A 21,846-nucleotide genomic window follows, 5' to 3' on the forward strand; every position below is an offset into this window, starting at 1 on the left:
ACATATACTATATCTACCAGTACCAGTTGCAGAGAGAAATGGACTCACGAGGAATCGAGTCTCGAGTGTTGGCTACTCTCTTTATCTCTTTCTCTTTCTCTTTCTCTTTCCGAGTTTCTCATTCTCCTCCAACAATAAAGCATATTCCTCTTGCATGAATTTAAATGTCTAAATATCTCGATTTATCTTCATAGTGAATATCCTCTGTTGAGATTAGGTTTATATTGACTTTCTTGCCAACGAGTAAATTACATAACACGAGATCGGTAGCATAATTAAATGGTATGGATGTTAATCTGATCGGCAGGTGTATACGGATTCGTGGTTAGAAGATGATGCCGGAGTAAGTGACTCAGGGGTTATCGGTATTTGGGCCAAGGACGGGCCGTTGCACTCGACACAGTTGCATACCAAGTGGGCAAGGTGCAATTAATGGTGTAATTTAGCCCTACTCCGAAGAGAGGTATCCTCCTCTCGCAAAAGCAAGAGAGCGATATCTTAGTAAGAAGGCAGAATGAACGTGGAAGTGGAAGGGCAGAGAAGGAAATTAAAAAAAAAATAAAAAAATAAAAAAAAGGAAAAAAAAATAAAACGAAACATAATTTCTCGACAAGGAGAAACGTTATGTCATAGGAATATCCCGTGACCGGAATGATCGCTTCTTGAGAGATAAGCAGACAACTTTCCTTCGTAATTACGCTTGACCTTCTTACACTTCAACATTGGGATCGTTTATCTGCTCTGCTTGTCCTACCAATCTCTCTCTCTTTCTCTCTCTCTCTCTCTCTCTCTCTCTCTCTCTCTCTCGCCATATTATTCTTGTTTTATTTTCTCTTTTCGATTTCAGTTATCTGCTCACAGTTACCAATCGCATCGAATTTCGTTGCGGCACAGTTTGTATGAGTTAAAAATCGTTTGTTTTGTGGTTTCTCCTGACGAGTGTGTCACGTCAACGGTTGGCCGCTTTGATCGCATTTTCGGATCTTCCATTCGCGTAAATTGTTTTGACAATCGTTCACGTTAATACGCTCTTTGTGTACGTAGAAATGTTTGTTTGTGCACGTTCGTTGTGTTTAAAATTACTGAAGTATAATAAGCAGGTCACGTTCGTCAAATGAAAATACAAACGATTTTCTTGTTAACTATGCTTACTTTATTATCGATATCGGGATAGTGAATTTTAATGGAATTTTCATGTTTCTCCACGGCGATGAAATAATTTAGCACATTTCCTTGTTATGATTCGCAAACAAAAGAAGCTTATTGTTAGGATAATATTTGGTATCTATAGGAAAGTTGACTATCGCGATAAAGAAGATGCAGTTTATTTCGAAAAAAGAAGTTAAAGTTTTTTTTCTACAACAAGAATGTTCTACAAGAACAGCAATATACGAGTTTCGTCGTATTTGTTGTATCATCGTAGGGACGAATCCGAAAACATTCGCTTCGTATGTCCCAAGTGTCCTTTTACCGTCAATTTATTTCGTAGAGAATAACACGTGATTTATTTTATTTGTACGTCACGTTTTTCGAAAAGATCCCTTCGTTATTTCGTTCGATTGTTTTCTCACGTTGTCATTGGGCAAGAATATAAACTAGTACCGATAATATAGGGTTGTAACTGCGACAACGATAACTTAGCTTCGCTGCCTTCCTTCCTAGTCGTGATTTTGGACGAAGGACATCGTCCTGCGAGATAAGCAGGATTTTGCTGTAAACCGAGGGTGCTGGAACGCGCCAGATAAAGGGATGAGTTTGGATATCGGCTGGTTCTACTAAACAGTACGCGGAACAATGTTTAACGATCGGTCTCTAGCAAGCTTGGTATGGTATCTTTACATTCACGATGACTCTTGCATTATTCAACGACTAACCACGAATCTTTGATTACAATTTCGATCGTAGAACAGACAGTTTTTTCGTCGTATGAGATAAAAGATGTATAAAGAGCGTAGTAGTTTCGATGCGGAAGAAAATAAAGAATTTTATAAGGTTTCCCAAAGGGGGCATGTAAAAAAATTCCAATTTCTCGCGAGATTCCACAATGAGCGTTCCCTGATGAAATTTTCAATTTAAAATGCGTGCTATGTGTGAGAGTATACCTAGGTATACACCTATGTATGATTATTCGGGCAGCCGATTTCGATGCAAATGCTTTTGGGAGGAATTCTTTCTTCTTTCGCGCCAGTATCATTAAAAAAATTCGTTTCTTCTCGAGACTTTATATTAAAATGGAAAAGTCATCGATGTGGCTTTTTATTAATTTTTCATCGTCTATCTATGTGCGGATAGGTTTTAACGATACATTTCTATTTTTCCCTCTCAAACGATCGTAACGATCTTATCGTGCTTGTACCAAATGCATTTCCGTTTAATGCTCATTGTTAGCCGACACCCATATAATCGACATAGATAGATAATTCCTTTCTCATTATCACATATCTCCAATTTTAGCGAATGATTTTGATGAACGTAAAATTAGAGGCAAACTCGCGAGCGCAATGGAATAGAAATTTATATCGTTAAATTATACTCCGCGCTACACAGATAGGATACAATGGAATTGATCAATCAGAAAGCGGAGCGAACATATTTGTTCCGTGCGGGTGGTATATACATATGTGTAGATACATCGTTGAAACACGCATACATAGTATACGTAGGATATATATGCAAACGTCAGAGAGATGTGTATGAGAGAGAGGGAGAGAGAGAGAGAGAGAGAGAGAGAGAGAGAGAGAGAGAGAGAGAGAAGAGCTATCGTATTATATGGAAGAAGCGGAACGAATCAACTGAGATAGCGATGTAACGGAATAGAATATGTAACAATATCCGATTTCGCATATCGGTCCCTCTGTTTTAACATTACGCCTCTACCTTTCTAAACACGTAATGATTATTGGAACGTTAAACCGAATTCGTTCTTTTTTTTTCTTTTTCTTTTTCTTTTTCCTTTCAACACCCACGAACAGATTATTTCGAAACGTCGCTTTTCACTACGTACGATTTAATCAAAGGTATCCGCTCATTAAATCGCAACTCACGTTGTGTCTCTTTGACTATATATTCAATATACAGAAGTTTATGCGCATCCTTGTGCTTTCTACGATGATTTAAAGCCAAGCTTAAAGGGCGGTACTCTAAAATTCAAGAATGTGAAAAGAGAATCTCTTCCAATTATCTTTTCTCGTTACTTATGGTTCACTTTAAGCCGGAAATAAAGATAAATTCGATTAGATGCAATATAATCTTGTTGTTAACGATCATTCATAATGAAGGAATTTTGCTAATTAACAACAGTGTAATTATAATTAATCATTGACAATAATTGTTTTACGATTTATACAATATTCATATATTGTGTTGAATTGAATATTAAATGATAATTGTAATATAATACATACATATGTATGTATATACATATGTATGACTAAATCTTTCGATTGTATTTTATTCTTTGATTAATAATCCAAATATGTTGGCAATCCTATATATAAGTTGGAAAGGAAAGGATATTGAATAAATCCATTGGGTTCCTCGAAAGCATCTAAAGAAAAAGATAAAACGTCCGAGCGAAAAAGTTTTTTGTGCGTGCGATCCACTTAGAAGATGAATGAAACTGGAACGATAAAACGAAACTACTATTCGAAAGATCGTTCAGGTGTTGGCAGACAACTAAGCTATTTCTACGAGTGAAGATCGATTAATCGTAGTGGAAGGCGAATAGATGAATCCCTTTTTAGTTATTGTAACGAACAATTTGTATCGTCTTATCATACACAAAAGCACGTAATGGAGGGAAATCTTTTAACTTGATATAACAAAAAATCGATAAGAGAGAATCGATGTACAAATGGTAATCAGTATCCCTATTCGCATACACATCACTATACATGTATAAATATTTATTATCGACCATAATTTCCAAACGCATATATCTACATATATATGTATATCGTTATTTACAATATTTAGCACAAATTATATATAGCGACATATTATATATATATATATATATATATATATATATATATATATATATCATAATTAATTTATATGGTGCTCAGCATCCAATCAGGCTAATTTAAGTGGTTGGCAAAGTGTCATTTAAAATCCTGGTATTCGATTTATCAAGCAGTCTTGCATATAGAGAATCAAAATTTCCTGAATAATGATAGTAATGTCATAATAATAAAACAAGACCAAAAAAAGACATGATAATGTAAATTTCGTAATACAATATGTATTACGTGCATAATATTCATGACAGAAATTAGAAACGTATACACATATATCAAAGTTAAATTGTATGGTACTCAATGTCCAATCGGGCTAATTTAAGTGGTTGGCAAAATGTTATTCAAAATTCTGATATTCGATGTATGAAGCATCGTTGCATAGAAACAAACAAAATTTCCTAGATAATAATAACGATATTATAGTAATGGGACCAAAATAAAAAAAAAAAAAAGGAAAGAAAGACGTGGTAATGTAAATTTCGTCGAACGTACCAGTTTGGTGTCATAAAAGCCGCGGTTTAGATATCAATTTATCACAGCTTTCCGCCCGGTAATATCGCATTATTTCCCAGCGTTGCTCGCCGCGTGGCTGACAACAATGCCGATGGGCAATCAATAGCCCCACCCAGTAGCAACGGCAGCCTCTTTCGCCCATTGCATCCGCCCATCTCTCTCTCTCTCTCTTTCTCTCTCTCTCTCTCTCTCTTTCTCTCTCTCTCTCTCTCTCTTTCTCTCTTTGCTTCATTCGCGTTCGCGTCTCCGTCCGTAGGGAACTTTCGGTCATTTTTCATAGTCGTGTCCTATCGGTGGCTGGTATTATTATACAAAGAGTGACGTACGGTAGGTGACGTCGCGCGAAACTCGCGCACATTACTGCTTCCATTCTTTGAATTAACCCCCGGAAAAAGCGATCCTATCCTTGTCTGTCCGTCCCTTTCCCCTACACCACCCGTAACCATCCCATCCCACATATTTCCAGGATGACTCTTTTATTTATTCAACTCTTTCTCTTTCTTATTTTCCTCTTTTACTTTTCTCTTTTCTTTTTCGTTTTTCTTTGTTTCTTTTTTTTTTTACTATTTTCTCTTCTTCTTTACTCGAATCATTCTTCAATGATTTCGATCGAATTATTAAGCAGTTGAAATAACAACAAACAGTGTTCCATTGGTTGGTATTCAACTCTGTTGTTGACGGATCGAAATGTATTCATGTCGGTGAAAGACGAATCGTTCTCTCTGTGTTACGCGTCGATGAACGTGCATGGAAAACACGCGGTAGAAATATCACGAATAGAAATACGAATCCGAAGGAGAAGGAGAATTTCGCGAATGTAACGTTTCGAAAAGTTCGTGTACGTCGACTGTGACGATCACGAATCGGTTCTTTCCGTGTAAAGGATTTCGTGGCTGACTTGGGAAATCGCGAAGGAACGATATAAATCGAAGATATACGTCAGGCTAAGTGTCGTTGACTACCAATGGTAGCTACATAGCTAACGTAGCTCGACTAGCTAGGAATGTATAAGTACAAGTCGTGCCAATCTTCGAGAATTCGTGCGAACGAGAAAAACGCGAATCGAACGGAAATGTTAATCATTCATGCGACCTTCTTTCATTAACCCCGTCATCCCTGACAATACATAATCATTAATTTTCTTTAGAGAAAAAAAGGTCGTTAATGAACGAACGATATATTATGTTCGCTGTCATGGTAACAAAAGTAAATTTTTAGATCAGGAAAAACGTTCGTATCATATAAGGATTTTTAATAGGAATAAGAAATATGAGACCGTAATGTTTTCCGGTGGCTTAAATTTACAATTTAAATATCTCTGTAATACGCGATACCTCGCTAATTTACGCATTTCATTTAAATAGTGCCAAGCAATGAAAAGTCGCTGAATAAAGTCCTATTATCGTCCTATTATTAATTTTCTGTATATGCATAAACACGAATTTAAAATTTATTTGGAAAGGGAGCGGATTCTCGTTTGCTCGAAGCGTTCCTTCTATTATGATCAGCGAAGCTTGATAACCTCCTCTCTGAAAGATAGAACGGAGTTTATAGAACGATGAACGTCAGAGTGCATAACGTTGCGATCACAAGATGCAGAGAATTCCCAGGGGTATTTATATCGAGAAGCTACCAGGCATCGTATAGAAAGGATCGTCGTCAGTGCACAGTTAAAAAGTGTCTTCGAACGTATCTTAGAAGGTGTATTTGAAAGATAGCCTTAAACTCTTTCCAATCCCATATCCCGTGACTTATGGAGTTGACACATGGGAAAGGAGATTTGCGCGTTATAGAGTCGGTTCTGAAAGAAGAATAAGAGAAATAGATCTAGAGATGGAGATGGAGATAGAAATAGAGATAGAGATAGAGATAGAGATAGAGATAGATATAGATATAGATATAGATATAGATATATACATAGAAATAGAAAGACTATGAGAGAGAAAGATAAAGATAGATAGGAGTATGGATCGATGCATGGATCATCCTCCGTTCGTATTATATAAGGAAGAGCGAGAGAACACCGTAATCCGAGTGTGTTCGTTCTCAGCCTGGTCACGACGTGGAAGGAACGTCGTTGGTGACGCTCGTGTCTGCTGCGTCTGCTGCTGGCTTTCTAAGAGATGTGAGGACAAGATCGGTGAGACTCAAGGGACTACATTATGCATCCGAAACTGACTACATCGTTCCGTAGCACGAGGACACGTCGTTCGTATGCCTATTTGGGACGAGGTTACCCTATGTGGAGAGGTTAGCTACCCTATGTAAAATATCGCAGGGAACAAGTTTAAAAGGTTAGTCTAAAGGAACACGTGGAACACGAAACCTCCGGTAGTTTGTTTACTTTTGTTCCTTTTCGCGTGAATCTGTCAAGTCCAGAATGAATGAATAAGATCCACTCGAGTAAATCTGATGCGAGGGTCTATTCATAATGACTTATCAAACGAGTTAAGATTATCGTTCGTCGTTATATCTAGTACGGCTAGTTTTTAACGTTTCTCTTGTTAGAAAATTATACGAAACGAAATGGAAAAGTATTTTAGAAATATATGATTTGGTGAAATATGTAAAAATAAATAAATAGAAATCTCATATTAGTTTAACGAAATATTTTTAGCTTTCGTATATTTTTTCTCTTTTCCTCTCTCTCTGTTTTTCTCTCTTGTTTCATATAGAATATATGTATATATATATATATATATATATATATATATATATATATATATATCAATATATATGCTATATTCAATATATATGATATACACATATATCAAAAAGATTAAATTTATAAGTATTCCTTCATCAACAGTGAATATGAAATTTCGTTCAAAGTGCTATTTAACGAGCGAGCCACATCCATGAGAAAATTACTCTTTGATGAGTCGTGCTATTTTATAAATTCGATCATCGTGATGCACCATCGTCAAAGGAACTCTAGAGTATTTCGAGAAGCTTCGTCGTACAGCTATCTATACAGAGAGAGAGAGAGAGAGAGAGAGAGAGAGAGAGAGAGAGAGAGAGAGAGAGAGAGAGAAAGAGAGAGAATAGAGGGTGGTTTGAGAGAAGGGATGATCGGTTCTGCTTACTCGTGCGTAACTACGTGAAGAGCGTGCAAGTTGCAAGCGGTGTAGTCGTAGCAGCCGTCGACGGATACTGTCGATGTCATTTGATGGTCGTCGTCAGGCTTACCACCAAAGTCCCTGTCTCGTCGTGATTCGATTCGAGGCATCAGCCCGAATCGTTTCTGACATTTGTTGGTCGCCTAACCAAGACGAAGCTCTACTATCGTGTCCAGAGAGAGGAGAAAAAGAAAGAAAAAGGGGAATATGGAATCTTGCAATTTCTCGAAAAACTTAGATCACATATCGCCTACGAATTTCTTCTTTCACGATGCATTATGTAAATCTCAGTGATTTGAAAATCATGGGACTTCTTTGTTCGAACCGATTTCATTTCAATATATATATATATATATATATATATATATATATATATATATATATGATACATATGTACTTATATCCATGTTAACTTAATGTCACAAGGATATCTCCTATTCATACATATTTTTACTCGCGTCTATGTCAAGTCAAAGATATCGGCCGCAGTAGACGCTCCACGGAATAGGAATAATTTTTCCTACGAAATATGGCGTTGGGTTAGACGATAAATAAATCACGAAATGGAACGAGACATCGGATTCGGTGATTCATTCGTTTATCATGGAAAGCGTCGTTCTTTCGAAAAGTGCAGGAACAATAAAAATAACGTGCACTAGTAGGGTGCACTCTGTTGTGGGTCCACCGATTTGTCTCTGGCACGGTTCACCACTTTTCGCTGGGCTTCCGATTTCGCGCGTTAGCCTCTCACTCTTATTTTATTCGACTGGTACGATCGATTCACCGTTATCGCTCGATCGAATAAAATCTATTACCCAACGTCGTCGAGTTATAGTTCCGTAGAAAAGTAATCGAAAAATTTCACTCTTTACGTATACACCAATGATTCTCTCTCAACGTACGTGTGATACAAGCGACAATAAATTTAAAATGTTTTATTTTTTATTTTTTTCGAAACTCTGAAGCGGTGAGATAAAAGTCCATCACGCGTTTTGACGTGAGTATCTAAAATTTCAAACGCGTTTGTTACCTGAGAAATTTTCCAAAATCCTTTCGTGATAACAAACAGGTCACGAGTATCGTGTGTTTTCCTACCGCGTATGAATTATCAACGCGATTGAACGCTTTATAAAGTATAATTAATTTTGGATTAATTAAAACTTCATTATGAATATATACATGAACATATATATATATATATGCATATATATATATATATACACATAATTTATCGAATAATATCTACAAAATAATATAAGTAAATAATAGGCATAATTATTCATACATCTTTCTTTTTTCTTGTAGCCAGATGTTTTCACACCGATATTTTCGATACACGATCATACTTTTTTCTATAAAAAAAGATATTGAAGTGATAGTATAGGTTCATACATAAAAACAAAACTTTCTCCTGCCGCAGAGAGATTTCCTATATGCTAATAATGGACACGGGTGGATTGTTGTAATATAGATATATATGCATACGTATCTATATATTCAAACATATAGAATGTTAAGCGTTACACGCACCTGCAGTGTTCCACTCGGAATTTAGCATCAGTATTTGCGTCTCTATGGATTAGCTTCATTGGTAAATCCACGGTACTATGAATGCTCTTACCTCTGTTTATTTTACGTTAGTATAACATATACATGTACATATATATATATATATATATATATCATATCGGTGTATAATCTATTTACGGATCTATTCACGGATCTATTCATGGACGAGTATAAGAATTGTTAATTAATAAAACTTCCATTTCATTATTAGATTCTTAGAATTCAGATAATGTTATGAATAATCATTGTTGTTACAACACATAACAACATTGAGAACGTTTCATCGATCCAATCGCAGTGACCTTTTTATTTATAGTTTATTGGTAGATAAACAGACACGTATCTATCGTTACATGGCAATGTGACCGCTGTGTTTCTTTTTTCCTTCCTGTTTCGTTTAATCCCGTTTCGTTAATTATGTACGTCGCAGTCGTAGTTACGTCGTAGCAGAGTAAGCATCATGGAAGATCAAAGGCTATCGGTAAGTCTTAACTTTAATTTTCTATTTTATTTCAAATTTTATCTTAACAAAAATCGTTCGAAACCACGGCTAATATTAATTGGATAAAAATTCGATATAATTCTTTTTCTTCTTTGGTGAGAATTAAATTTAAAGTCGGTAGAGAGTAGAAATTTCAGAAAACGCTCTTTCCTGATTCCGAACAAAACGATGAAAAAGAAATAAAGAGATTCTTAGTTTAAATCATTTTCCTTCGCCATTTTTGAAACAAAAGGGGGATCGTAAATCACAGTTGGACGGGAATGAAAGAAATACTATAGGGATGAATACGAAAGGTGTACGTGAGGGTTTGCATCTAGAAAAGAAGAGGATGTAGAATAGTATGGAAAGGAGACAGTAGAGACAGAGACAGAGACAGAGACAGAGACAGAGATAAAGACAGAGAAAGAGATAGAGATAAAGACAGAGACAAAGAGGAAGAGAAAAAGAAACAAATAGAGAAAGATATAAAGATAGAGAGAAGAAGAAGGGGGAATAGGTGAGAGGAGAGGAGTAGTCGAGAGGCTGGATAGTCGGCCAGTGCACTCGTCGTGCACCGTTCGACGGTATCGTTGGAAATTAGAAGCGCTTTTCTCTTGAGAGCTTTCGCTTGGGTGCGAGTTTCAACGAGTCAATAGACGCAGATCCGATAGCTGTTCCAACGTTAAGCACTACTGTGAAAATTATTTGACGGAACTCGGAAAAAGCGAAAAATTGTTCGTGCATCGTCGAGTATCGGCCGGTATACGATTCGACCGAAGTCGAGTAGAATGAAGGCCTAAAAATATCTACGAGATATCGAGGAGAATAAAAGAGGAAAAGAAACTTTACTTCTCTCTTCGGTTCCTTTTTCTTTTCCTGTTTTTTCTCTTTTTTTTTTTTTCTTTTTTCTTTTTTCTTTGCTCGGAGAAAACTCGTTTGAGAACTTCGATCGATGCTTTTAAAGAAGTTGAGTGGTGTAAGAGAATGAAAAGCGTAGTATTAGATGCTTGCGATAATTTGTAATCGATTTTTCGATTAGAAACAATCATCTATGATCGCGATTTACATTTTTCTATTGAAAACCTATGGGAAAAGTAATCTCAATAAATTCATGCGAACGTGTATTAGATAAATATCTTCGTGCTCGAATCGATTATTATTTTTTTTTTTTTTTTATCTAAACATTCGCATTAGAACACAGTACAAGGATGAAATTTTCATCGGGATAAATTAGAAAAATTTACGACGACGATGAAACGAAACAATGGTGAAAAGAATTTATTGAAATACAAAGGAGAATCAGCGAGCGAGATTTTAAAAAGACATAAAGATATAGACGGACCGATAGAACATCGAAGGGATGAAGAAGGAAAATGGTAAGCTCATGGAAGTGAAAGCCTCCAGCGTTTTTCAATATCACAAGTTACAAATCTTTCTTTCGCACCGTGGGAACGAGCTTATGGAGCAGAAAACAGAAGAAGAAGAAGAAGAAGAAGAAGAAGAAGAAGAAGAAGAAGAAGAAGAATGAAAGGGAAAAGAAAAAGAAGATAGTATGAAACTGCGAAGGTTATATACAAACTATGACATTGTTACAGTTTTCCTACAAATTTCTATCTACGTCGTTCTGTAGTTCTTATCAGAACCGAGAAAATCCGAAACACACCGCATACTATGATGATACGTTTGATATATAGCAACCCATCATTTCCTTCTTTCATTTTGATTATAAGAAGGTCTGCTTAGAAAAGAAAAATAAAACAGAGAGAGAGAGAGAGAAAGAGAGAGAGACATAGAAAGGAAAAGGGTTTTTTTCTAAAAGAAAAAAGGAAAAAAAAAGAAGAAGAAACGAAAGAAATAAGAATAGAAACGGAAAGTATCGTGTTCTTTGAAATCTCTTTATTCGAAAGACAACAGAACTACGTCTCTACGATATTGGACTTTTACCTTATGCAAACCTACTCCTCCCTTTGACATCAGCCAATCTAATTCTCATGGTTGGAAGAGAATAGTTTTGTCGTTCCATCCGAAATTCTTTGCTCTTATCTCTATTCTTTCTTTTCTTATTTTTTTTCCTCTCTTAACTTTGAGAGAAATTTCGCGAGAGTTAGTTTTTCCCTCGGCTTTTCCTTTTTTGTTTTTCCTTTTTTTTTTTTTCAAACGCAGAAATCAAATGCGAAGTTACAACGTATAACAGTAAATTCATATTACGTGTAAAGATCGACAGAGATATGAAAAAATATCGAAGGAAAAGGACAAAAAAAAAGAAGAAGACTGATTTGATTTTTGATAACGTCATCATCACTAATTATCTCTAATTAGGTTGATTTTCATAGAAATCGAGAGATTAACAAGCACGAACAGAGTTTATATTCGTAGAATTCGGTCATTTGACCATTCATCGTCACGCTCGTATTCAAACATAAAGTACTTCGAGTAGCGTCAGTAGGATCTGATTTATTCATGGGTCTCAGAAATCAAGAGAGCTTGCAAATCTAGTTCGATGTACGTACGTACGTACGTACGTGTCGTAATGCGCGTGTAAGTGCGCGTTTGAAAAGTTCACAGTCGGTCGACTAAAGCAAATCCCATTAATCCTTTGAACAGTACAAATGTACATTTACGTCATACCTTAGTCAGTCTGATGTATTATAAAACGTACATGTTTGAATTTTACTACTCTTAATTTAAATCTAGTCTATCTGTTTTAACATACTAATATTTAGTCATTTACATATGAAGACATGTTCTAATCTTCTTGCAGCATTATACAAACTTTTCTATTCGATGAAATAATCATAGCCACGTATTTCATACTCTAATAACTTTATTTTCTTGTTTTGTTCAGTCGGACGAAAGAGAACTCACGTTTGAAGGTAGATCAAGCAACTATCGATCCATCAGCGTTCGACGATTTTAATGTAAGATCGAAAAGTCAAGTCAACAAAGTAATACGAGGTAATTTTCAAAAAGTACGTAAAACTGAAAGAAATGCATACGAAATTATGATAAAATTTATAAAAATATTCGATGTTCTATCTCGTTTTTTTTTATTGGAAAAACGATAATGGTAGGAAAAAAATTATAAAGAGTACTATATCCATTTTACGAATAGTTCTCTATTGCAATATCCTTTTCTCTCTCTCTCTCTCTCTTTTTTCTCTTTCTGTTTCTACCAACGTGTTCACGACGTACTTGACCGTGTTCGAGAGGTAAAAGAAAAGAAGAACAAAATGTCAAAGCGACGAGAAAGTTGAGAATTTTTTTTTTACTATTGAATCTGAACGAAACGTTCGTAGGTATGCTGCTAGTAGTTATTTCATGACTACCGCGAAATTTTCTATTTTTCTCTTTCGTGCTTTTCGCACGTACGTAGAAAAAGGAAAAAGGAGAGAGAAGAAAAAAGAACACACACACACACACACACATATATATATATATATATTGATGGGAACTCATGAAACGTGCGATAAAACGAAGGTGTCTTTCTGAAGTTCGAAGCTCGAAACGCTTCCCTTTCGCAATTTTGTGAATTCCTTCGAAAGTCGAACAAAGTTTCCCAACGAGTTCGACGTATCGAGTATTGCACACGTGTATATATATATATATATATATATATATATATATATATATATATATGTTATACATAGATATTATATACGCGTGTCTTCTACTTGAGAAGAAATTTGTATAAGAAGATGAATATGTATATTTAGGATGTTTTTTCAAAGTTTCCCGTGGAAGAAGATATTGAATTTTTTTATTTAACGACGGCTCTGATGATACTTCTTTAACTAATTAGAAGTTTCAACGAAAGTATGAAATTTTGTAATATTTGCTAATGCTTGCTAGTTTATATTCTGAACGATACGACAAATCGTTTTCATTGATTCGAAAAAAATATCGATCGGACAAGATTTCATAAAATTTTTGGTAATATATCTGATAAGATTTTTTAAAATTAACTTGATAATTATTTCTAGATTATGCGTTATACCTATCTACGTGTTTCAAATGAAATATTCTTATACAAAAGAATCTATTAACAAAAGACGTACTTATAAACTGTTAACTATCGATAATCAGGAAGAAAATTATCAGCATTTCATGAAATGTCATCTAAATAAGTATTATTACGTTTTAGTAGTATTCTGCTAGGATATAGTAGATGCTGCTTTTCAATGCAGAAAGTGGTACTACAATACGTTGTAAGAAGAGAATGGAATGTAATTGGTCATACATTGTTACGCTTTTAGAAGCTACTTGACGTGGTTGAAAAGGACAAAGATTTCCATATGTTTAAGTTCGTCTAATCAGAGAGAGGATCTACTAAAGAAACGTAGTAAAAATTTTTACATATATATATATATATATATATATATATATATATTTTTTTTATGCGATATATTGATAAAATTTGTACAATTATTAATTTTTAAATTCTCACTATTTCCCTGTAAAATTTTTAATACAATAAAGAATCGATCTATCGGTGGACAGAACAGACTTAAATTATTCATAAATGTATCGTAGTTAAATTTTATAACGGGTTAGATAGAAAGAGAGAGAAAGAGAGAGAGAGAGAGAGAGAGAGAGAGAGAGAGAGAGAGAGAGGAGAGAGAGAAAGAGAGATAGTGTGATAAAGATAGAGGAATGCAATAAACGGAGTTGCATCGCATTATATTAATTCACTTTAATTTATCGTTTAAACTCGGAGGGCGAACATAATGCAATAAGAATAAATAGTTAGTCGAGTGGTGGAACATCGATAGTTGACTCGATTGAGAAACGATACAGCAATTCGAAAGATACAGAGATAGCTCTGTAGATACGAAGATAAATCCGTTATGTAAACTAGCCATCGACCCACTTGCTAGTTTTTCTTCCCCCTTTTTTCGTTTTTTTATTTTATCTCGTTCCAATTTTTTTTTTTCGTTTTATCGATTTCAATTTATAGACGGAACTTTTCTCCAGACATAACGTTATTTCGTTTCTTTCATTCGACCAATCGATTCTCGCCGATTGCTAAATTATCATTCTAATTTTAGGATACAGACAACATATGAAAAATAAAAATAAATAAAAGAAGTAAAAAATATAAAGTCACGTGTTTCTTCATTCGAAAATATTTTTTTTTCCTTTCAATCGAGATAGTTAGATATACGGGAGCTTCGAGAAGTCATTTTTTGTTCGACATACTATATATCTCCGACGTTTCTCTCCGTCGCGTCGTCTAGTCACGTTTTCTGTCTCAAGAAAACGGAGGATCATGACGAGCGACATGACGAGCGAAGTCCGGGTCAACGTGTAACAAGATAGAAGCTGGACCATGCTCGAGAAATAAACGGGGGGCTAACAAAACATGAAACGGGGGTGGTTGGGAATGAGTTGAGGCTGCCATCTACGCTGCAAAAAGCGTCGTAGCTTTTACGTGTGACGTATTACGTGCTATACTCCTTGCGGATCGGCTATATATATATATATATATATATATATATATATATATGTATGTATCTATCTGTATATATATCTACTATAACTAGGTATACCTTCTTTAGGAGGAATCAAAGTTACGTTTGACTTTATTATGAAATTTCCATTATTCTATCGCTCCAAGTTCTCGCACCGATAATTAACGTCCTTTCAAACACGGAACGAATCCTTACCTAAAACAAAAAAAAGCAAACTTTATGTTAGATCGATCTATTTAACTCATATACAGTTACGCTATTACAAATTAGATTTAAGTAAATATTTTATTTTGTAACGATCCGAGTAACGAGAATCAATGTGAAACGGGATAAAACGTTCTATCATTCGGTTTTCGAAAAAAGGAAATTTTTTTATTTAGATTCGAGAAGGAAATCTTAGATTCGATGACGTTCGAAAAATTATAATAGCGAAGGAAAGAGTTATATGATTGTAGCATAGGGAAAGATAGGTAGAACGAAACAGTAAAAGAAAGTTAAAGCGTATTCGAAGATTCGAAGAAATTTAGAGGGAAAGAAAAATAAGAAAAATAAAAAATGCAAAAAAAGAAAATAGTAGAGATAGATAGATTTGATTTCAACTGAAATGAAAGAAACAGAATCTTATCCTTCTCCATTTTCATCGATCCTCCGAGAAGTTAATGAGGCCGTGGCTCTTAAACGTTCGAAGCAAATTCGCTCGTAGCATCCTTCAGTATCAGCGAGTCGGGACAAGTGCCTTTCGTCGTTTTATTTCGCATTTGAGTGTTGGAAAAAAAAGGAGAGACGTCGACGAAGAAGCACGTGCCCTCCTTCGCTTTCTTTTTATCGACAACGAAGTCAAGACACGTTTATAATTTCGAACATCCTTTCGAACGGTTTCCGTTATCGATAAGACGACTATCGATTGGGTCGCGTCGATGGGCGCGAAGAAATCTTGGATTCATAGGTTTGAGTTCGTCGACCGTTAAGGACCATTTGATACTCGACTATTTCTTTTATTGCACACGGCAGCTGCACCGATTCTTCGAGAGTTGCATCCTTAGCTCGTCTCTTATCCAGTGTGAGTAAAAAAATTGCGAGGTAGAAGAGGAGAAAAAGAAATAAGAGGGAAAGAGAGAAAAAAAGAAAGAAAGAAAGAAAAGAAAAATAGAAGAACCAAAGGTTTCGGTAGATACAGAGATAGCGAGTGAGACACGTAAACGAAAGAGAAGGGAAAGGAAAAGGAAGAAAGAAAGGAAAAGAAACGTCGCGAACGTGCACCCACGGAACGATGCTTTATAGGTCGTTCCTCGTGGGCAAACGATGTTTAAAGATCAAGGAAACGGCACCATTGGGAGTCAGACCGTTGCCCGATCGAGCGAGAATAACGAATGAATATCTAATGACGTTTTACGATCCAATATGTGCCCCTGGGAGAAGCTGATATATCGCGAAAGCGTATATATGTACATATGTGGAGTGTCTGCGTTTGTGATTACTCTCTTTCTCTCTCTCTCTCTCTCTCCCTCCCCCCCCCCTCTCTCTCTCTCTCACGTTCCCATGTGACCAAAAAGCTGGTACATGCGTTTACTATGCCAAGTGCCATGCGTATGGTATAACGCACAATGGATACAACGAAGTATCAATCGAAAGTACATTCCTATCGAGGTACGTTGATCCATCTACTATTTTAGAATAGAAAACAAAGGACCATTCTTCTTGAGCGACATCGATCGTAGTAGTTGCGCTTGACTACCGCATATCTATGTTCACGTTCGGCAGAACGTTTGTCGCCTAGACCTTCCATTTCGAATGTACGGAAATATTTCACTCTCTCGTAGATATAGATACGGTTATATCTATCGAACGAACGAACGAACGAATGAACGAATGAACGAACGAACGAACGAACGAACGAACGAACGAACGAACGAACGAACGAACGAACGAACGAACGAACGAACAAACGAACGAACGAACGAAACGAATGATACAAACGAGAGGAACGAGAGGAACGAGAGGCGTGGTCGACGGTGGCTCGTAAAATTTGTATATACATATTTTTTCCCCACTTTTCTTCTTGGAAAAAAAAAGAACGACCTCTCTCTTCTTTCTTCCAATTTTCCGAATTGGATCCGATGGAATTCGTTTTATTTCGAGTGTACGCTCGGCCTCATCAACTTGGAGTTTTCGAAAAAGAAATCTTTGACCTAGATTTCGTTAATTGCTTCCAGTAATGTTTGCCAATATGAAGGTAGTTTCTGTAAATACAGCTGTTTGCTGTGCATCGTGCCGATGCTACTGCTTCGATCGCAAAACGCGAAGAGATCAAAGAGAGCCGATCGGATTCGCTGAACTTTACGAACGGATAGAGAACGAATAAAAGTCAAGCTCGCACAGACTTTTACCATCTTGATTCTCTCTCGAGCATCCCGACTTTGTCATTTTGCGAGGAATATAAATGAAGGTAGTAAAAACCGTACGGCGAAAGAATATGCATAAACTACAATGTTCTAGGTATTTATCAGTGCAGTGAATTCACTCGAGAGGAATAAGCGAGTTCTCTGTATATTTCCGTGTATGTTTTTGTGTATGTACGTTTATGCGTGCAGTAAGAGTAATGGGTTGGGACGTTATATGGAAGCGCATAATAAATTCTTATTCTATTTTCTCTGCTCCTCATTCGGATCGTAAAATTCACGATAAAGGATGCGCACTTGTTTACGATGCTTTGATGGCTCTTACTGTTTTGTAGGTCGATTTTTGTAACTTCTTTCTCTCTCTTTCCTTCACTTTCTCTCTCTCTCTCTCTCTTTGTTCACCCTTTTAAGCTGTGACGTTTCCTTACTTAGTGAAGAACGATTATCGTTTCCTTACAGGTGGACGACACGCTGAAGATTTATCGAGCGTGCTAGTCTCTTTCGAGCTTTACGATAAAATTTCATGCACGAACTACGACCGATATGCCGAAGAAAAAGAGGAACGAGATGAGGAGGTAAGGGGGAGAAGGAGTGACAAAGAAGAGAGGAAAAATTGGATCAAACGGCCGGTTGAAGGGCTCACAGCCGAACGGATATGCGTCTTTCCGTTTGCCAATCGTCCATTCTTCGCTTCTCAAGAGCTACTCGTGAAGTTCCCATTCGTCCCTTCTTCGATATCTCTCTTCTCTCTTATCCATCCTTTGTTACATTGGATTTTGGACGATTCAAGGGGATAAAAATGGTTCTGTCTAAGGGATGAAAAACCGTTCGGTCGATCGTTTTCCATCCCGTAATTATGTTCGAAGCAGCAACATACATATATCAATTTTTCAGGATTTGTTTGTTTATTTTCGCGAAATATGCATATTTGATATGAAGTACATACATATCCGTTTTAAATATAATATTTGAAAATACAAATATGTTTCCGTAGATAGCTAATCGAAATGGTCGAATATATGATATCCAATCGTGACTAAATGTTTATGAATTCGGAAAAAAATATTTCAGTTTGTAGTAAACTTTGCGGATTAAAAATGAAGATTTAACTCATAACTTCAATTCAAAGGTATTCTTCTTGTCCTTTTTCTTTTGATTTTATCATTAGTTCTTCCTCAGATGTTTTTATCATTTATCGTGAAACGATAAAATATCAATTCGAGAATATTAATATCGAGTTTCTTAAGTTGTTTTCTTACGAGCGATTTTTCAAATATTATTCCCTACTAAGAAATATTACTTCGTACGCATTCGAATTAAATTATGCTTCAGAATAGATTTCATTTATAGCTTTTATATAATACTTGCAAATTAACATGTACAATGTGTTCGAAAACAGTTATACATTATCGTGCTATTTTTGCAATTAATTGAATTAAATAATTCGTTCGAATAATCTGTAATATAAACAATTCTTTTCGATTTTTCTTGATCTTTCTTCAACAGTTTCAGAAAATTTTTCTTCATCTTTACGTAAAGTATTATTAGAAAAAAGATAATTTATTTTTTTATATTATTTTAAAAGTAATTCGAATATACGAGAACTCGAATAAAATGTTTTGGTTCTTTTTGAATGTCTCGCGATAACTCTTTTGTATAACAAAGTTTCCACCAGAATCGATTCGTAAGCGATGCACGAACGTATGACGCGTCGACACATTAATCATTGATAACGCACGCGATTGAGAATGGGAGGAGGTTTCAGAATATTTGTGGCTAGTACTTGATAATAGTATCTTTTCTCTCTCTCTTTCTCTCTCTCTCTTTCTTTCGATGATGAATTCCCTTTGAGAATTCACAAAGAGAAAGAGAGAGAGAGAGAGAGAGAGAGAGGGAGAAAGATGTAGAGAAATCTTTTCCTAAGTTTTGCGAGAAAAGTTTCCTCATAAATTGAAGATTTTGAATTGTCCATTCTAGCCTGCAAATGGGTGCTCTTTTCTCCAACGCTATAAGATATCCACAATATATTTGGAATTATATCCGAGAAAATTTCGATATATTTTACGAAAAGCAAAAGTCAGCAAGGAAAGAAATTCTGTGTACGATATATTTTCTTTTCTCCGTTCGGATATTTTTCGATGATTATCGATAACGAAGCTCGATTAAGATAGATTGGTTCAAGAGAAAAGACAGCGGTAACATGGCGGAGGATGAGATCGAAAGTTTTCTGATAGGAACGTGAAGTGGAAAGTTTTTCTCCGTTAAACCCAAAGTTTCGTTCGGAAGCAGCCCGAGCAACGCCAATACAGTATTTCGCTACATTATCTTTACACGTAAACATACATCTTGGTAAAAATATATTAATATCGGTCTTGAATGATGCATTAAGTATCAACAAATTTAAGAGAATTTTTTTTTTTTTTTAAATAGGTAAAGAAATAAAAAATGAAATGTCGGCAAGTATATATTATTTTTACATCTAGACATGCATATGGGTAAAAATATATTAATATCGATCATTTAATGATAGGTAAATAGAACAAAAAATATTGACGAATTTAAGAGAATTTTTTTTTAGATAAAAAAAGAAAAAATGTTGAAAAGGATATATCTACACACAAGATACATATATTCAAAACTATATATATATATATAGGATAAACTATCAAAGAAGGTAAACGGGTCATTCCACATCGAGTGTTTTGGAAAGCTCCTCTTCTTTCAGGGACCAATGTGTATTTACTTCTTTTATATTTTTCAACCATTCACGATTTTGTAGAGTTCGTAAAAGCACGTGAGACAGAAAGGAGAGATCAGAAGAAAATTCGTCTTGCTTCCTTTCACAATAAAACTCGTTGAGTTTTTCGTTGGCGTAATCGAATTTAGCTTCGATATGAAACTCTCTCATTTTCGCTACGAGTCCATTCAAAAAAGTTCTTATCGTAAAAGTACGATTGTCTCGAGAAAGAGGAGAAAAAGACAGAGGAGAATCTGAATGAGTTCACGAGGACTGATTTGCATCAGGGATTTTCTTTTTTGTAGTTACGACGTGACTTCTTCGCGAATAGATTTTCTCAATGTAAGCGTTTAACAACCATTATTCTCTTTAGATATTCATGCTCGACGTACTATATCGATTAATGGCCATCCATTTCGTAATCGTATCACGATGAGCGTTAAATGCTTAATAGAAATGCTTTTCATCGACAATTACGCTTTAAATTAATCTTTGTGTTTCCGCTTAGCGACGTTTCCGCTTGCTGCCACTCGATTTGACTCATCTCGTGTAATATATTATGTCATTATGATATTATGGCGATGCAGTGACATTTACGTCGGTGAATTTACACGCAAACGATCGTGGAACATTCATCGCTTGGCGTATTTAATTGGTTTGCATTTGAAAATATTCTTCGCATATATGTATATACATACATATGTATGTCGACTTTATTATATTTCTTAGTACTTACGTTTACCGTTGTTGTTATTTTAGACGATGAATAAAGCCACGATCGTTGCAATTTAAATCGTAATGCATAAATAATTAATTAAATACAGATAGGAGAAACGCACACACGTTGTTAGTTTTACAATTAGCAATTTAATGAATGAGAGTTGGATGTAATAATGACAAAAAAGTTAACGTACTCGAGTAGTTATTATCATTATAGAAAATAATTGTGTTTGTTACTCAAATTGCATAATAGGCAAGACCAGTACGCCAAGTAATCTAGCAGATTTTCGACGGAAGGAATATTCCATCTCGTTCTACCTATCTACTTTCCTCGAGTTTCTCACTTCCTCTGATCTCTCTCTCTTTTTCTCTATCTCTATATCTCCCAATCTCTATCTATCTATCTATCTATCTATCTATCTATCTATCTATCTACCTATCTATCTATCTCAAGACCCTGGATATGCAAATTCACGATAACACACAGAGATGGCCATTTTGGTGTGCTAATTTTGGTCAGGAGGATCTAAGAGGAGTCTCTAATATTCTCGATTATAGTAAAGACAGAAAGGAGGACAGAAGCGAAGGAAGAAAGATAGGGCCCGAGATGCTTGGCAAGGAGAATGCAGGAATATACGAATCCCGAGTTGTCCATAAATCCGTCCTTTATTATGGCAAGCGTGGCCGGACACGCGTGGGTTAGGTTTATTCACGATTCCGTCTACGATGCATTTCTGATAGTATGCAAATTTGAATTACTAGCACAGAGCAGCAAGAGAGAGAGAGAGAGAGAGAGAGAGAGAGAGAGAGAGAGAGAGAGA

At 35.6% G+C, this 21,846-nt stretch overlaps 2 protein-coding genes across 4 annotated transcripts in view; one reads left to right on the forward strand and one right to left on the reverse strand.

Moving 5' to 3' along the window:
• Positions 1–21,846, reverse strand: part of LOC122631806 — a 321,354-nt gene that overhangs the window by 46,428 nt on the left and 253,080 nt on the right. The gene's annotated exons all lie outside the window — the stretch shown is intronic.
• LOC122631899 lies at positions 9,486–18,700 on the forward strand. 3 transcript variants are annotated; one of them, XR_006327780.1, is made up of 3 exons: positions 9,486–9,701; positions 12,547–12,670; positions 18,028–18,700. XR_006327780.1 is itself a non-coding variant. In XM_043818111.1 (3 exons), exons 1-3 carry the CDS (start codon positions 12,311–12,313, stop codon positions 18,363–18,365), a joined length of 471 nt encoding a protein of 156 aa, XP_043674046.1. In that variant the 5' UTR covers positions 12,089–12,310; the 3' UTR covers positions 18,366–18,700. The 3 variants fall into 3 exon arrangements, 1 of the variants encoding a protein (XP_043674046.1); XR_006327781.1 differs by having other exon boundaries at positions 9,491–9,701; positions 12,547–12,656; XM_043818111.1 differs by lacking the exon at positions 9,486–9,701 and adding an exon at positions 12,089–12,333 and having other exon boundaries at positions 12,547–12,656.

Source organism: Vespula pensylvanica, chromosome 1 (assembly GCF_014466175.1).
Source record: "Vespula pensylvanica isolate Volc-1 chromosome 1, ASM1446617v1, whole genome shotgun sequence".
NCBI lineage: Eukaryota > Metazoa > Arthropoda > Insecta > Hymenoptera > Vespidae > Vespula > Vespula pensylvanica.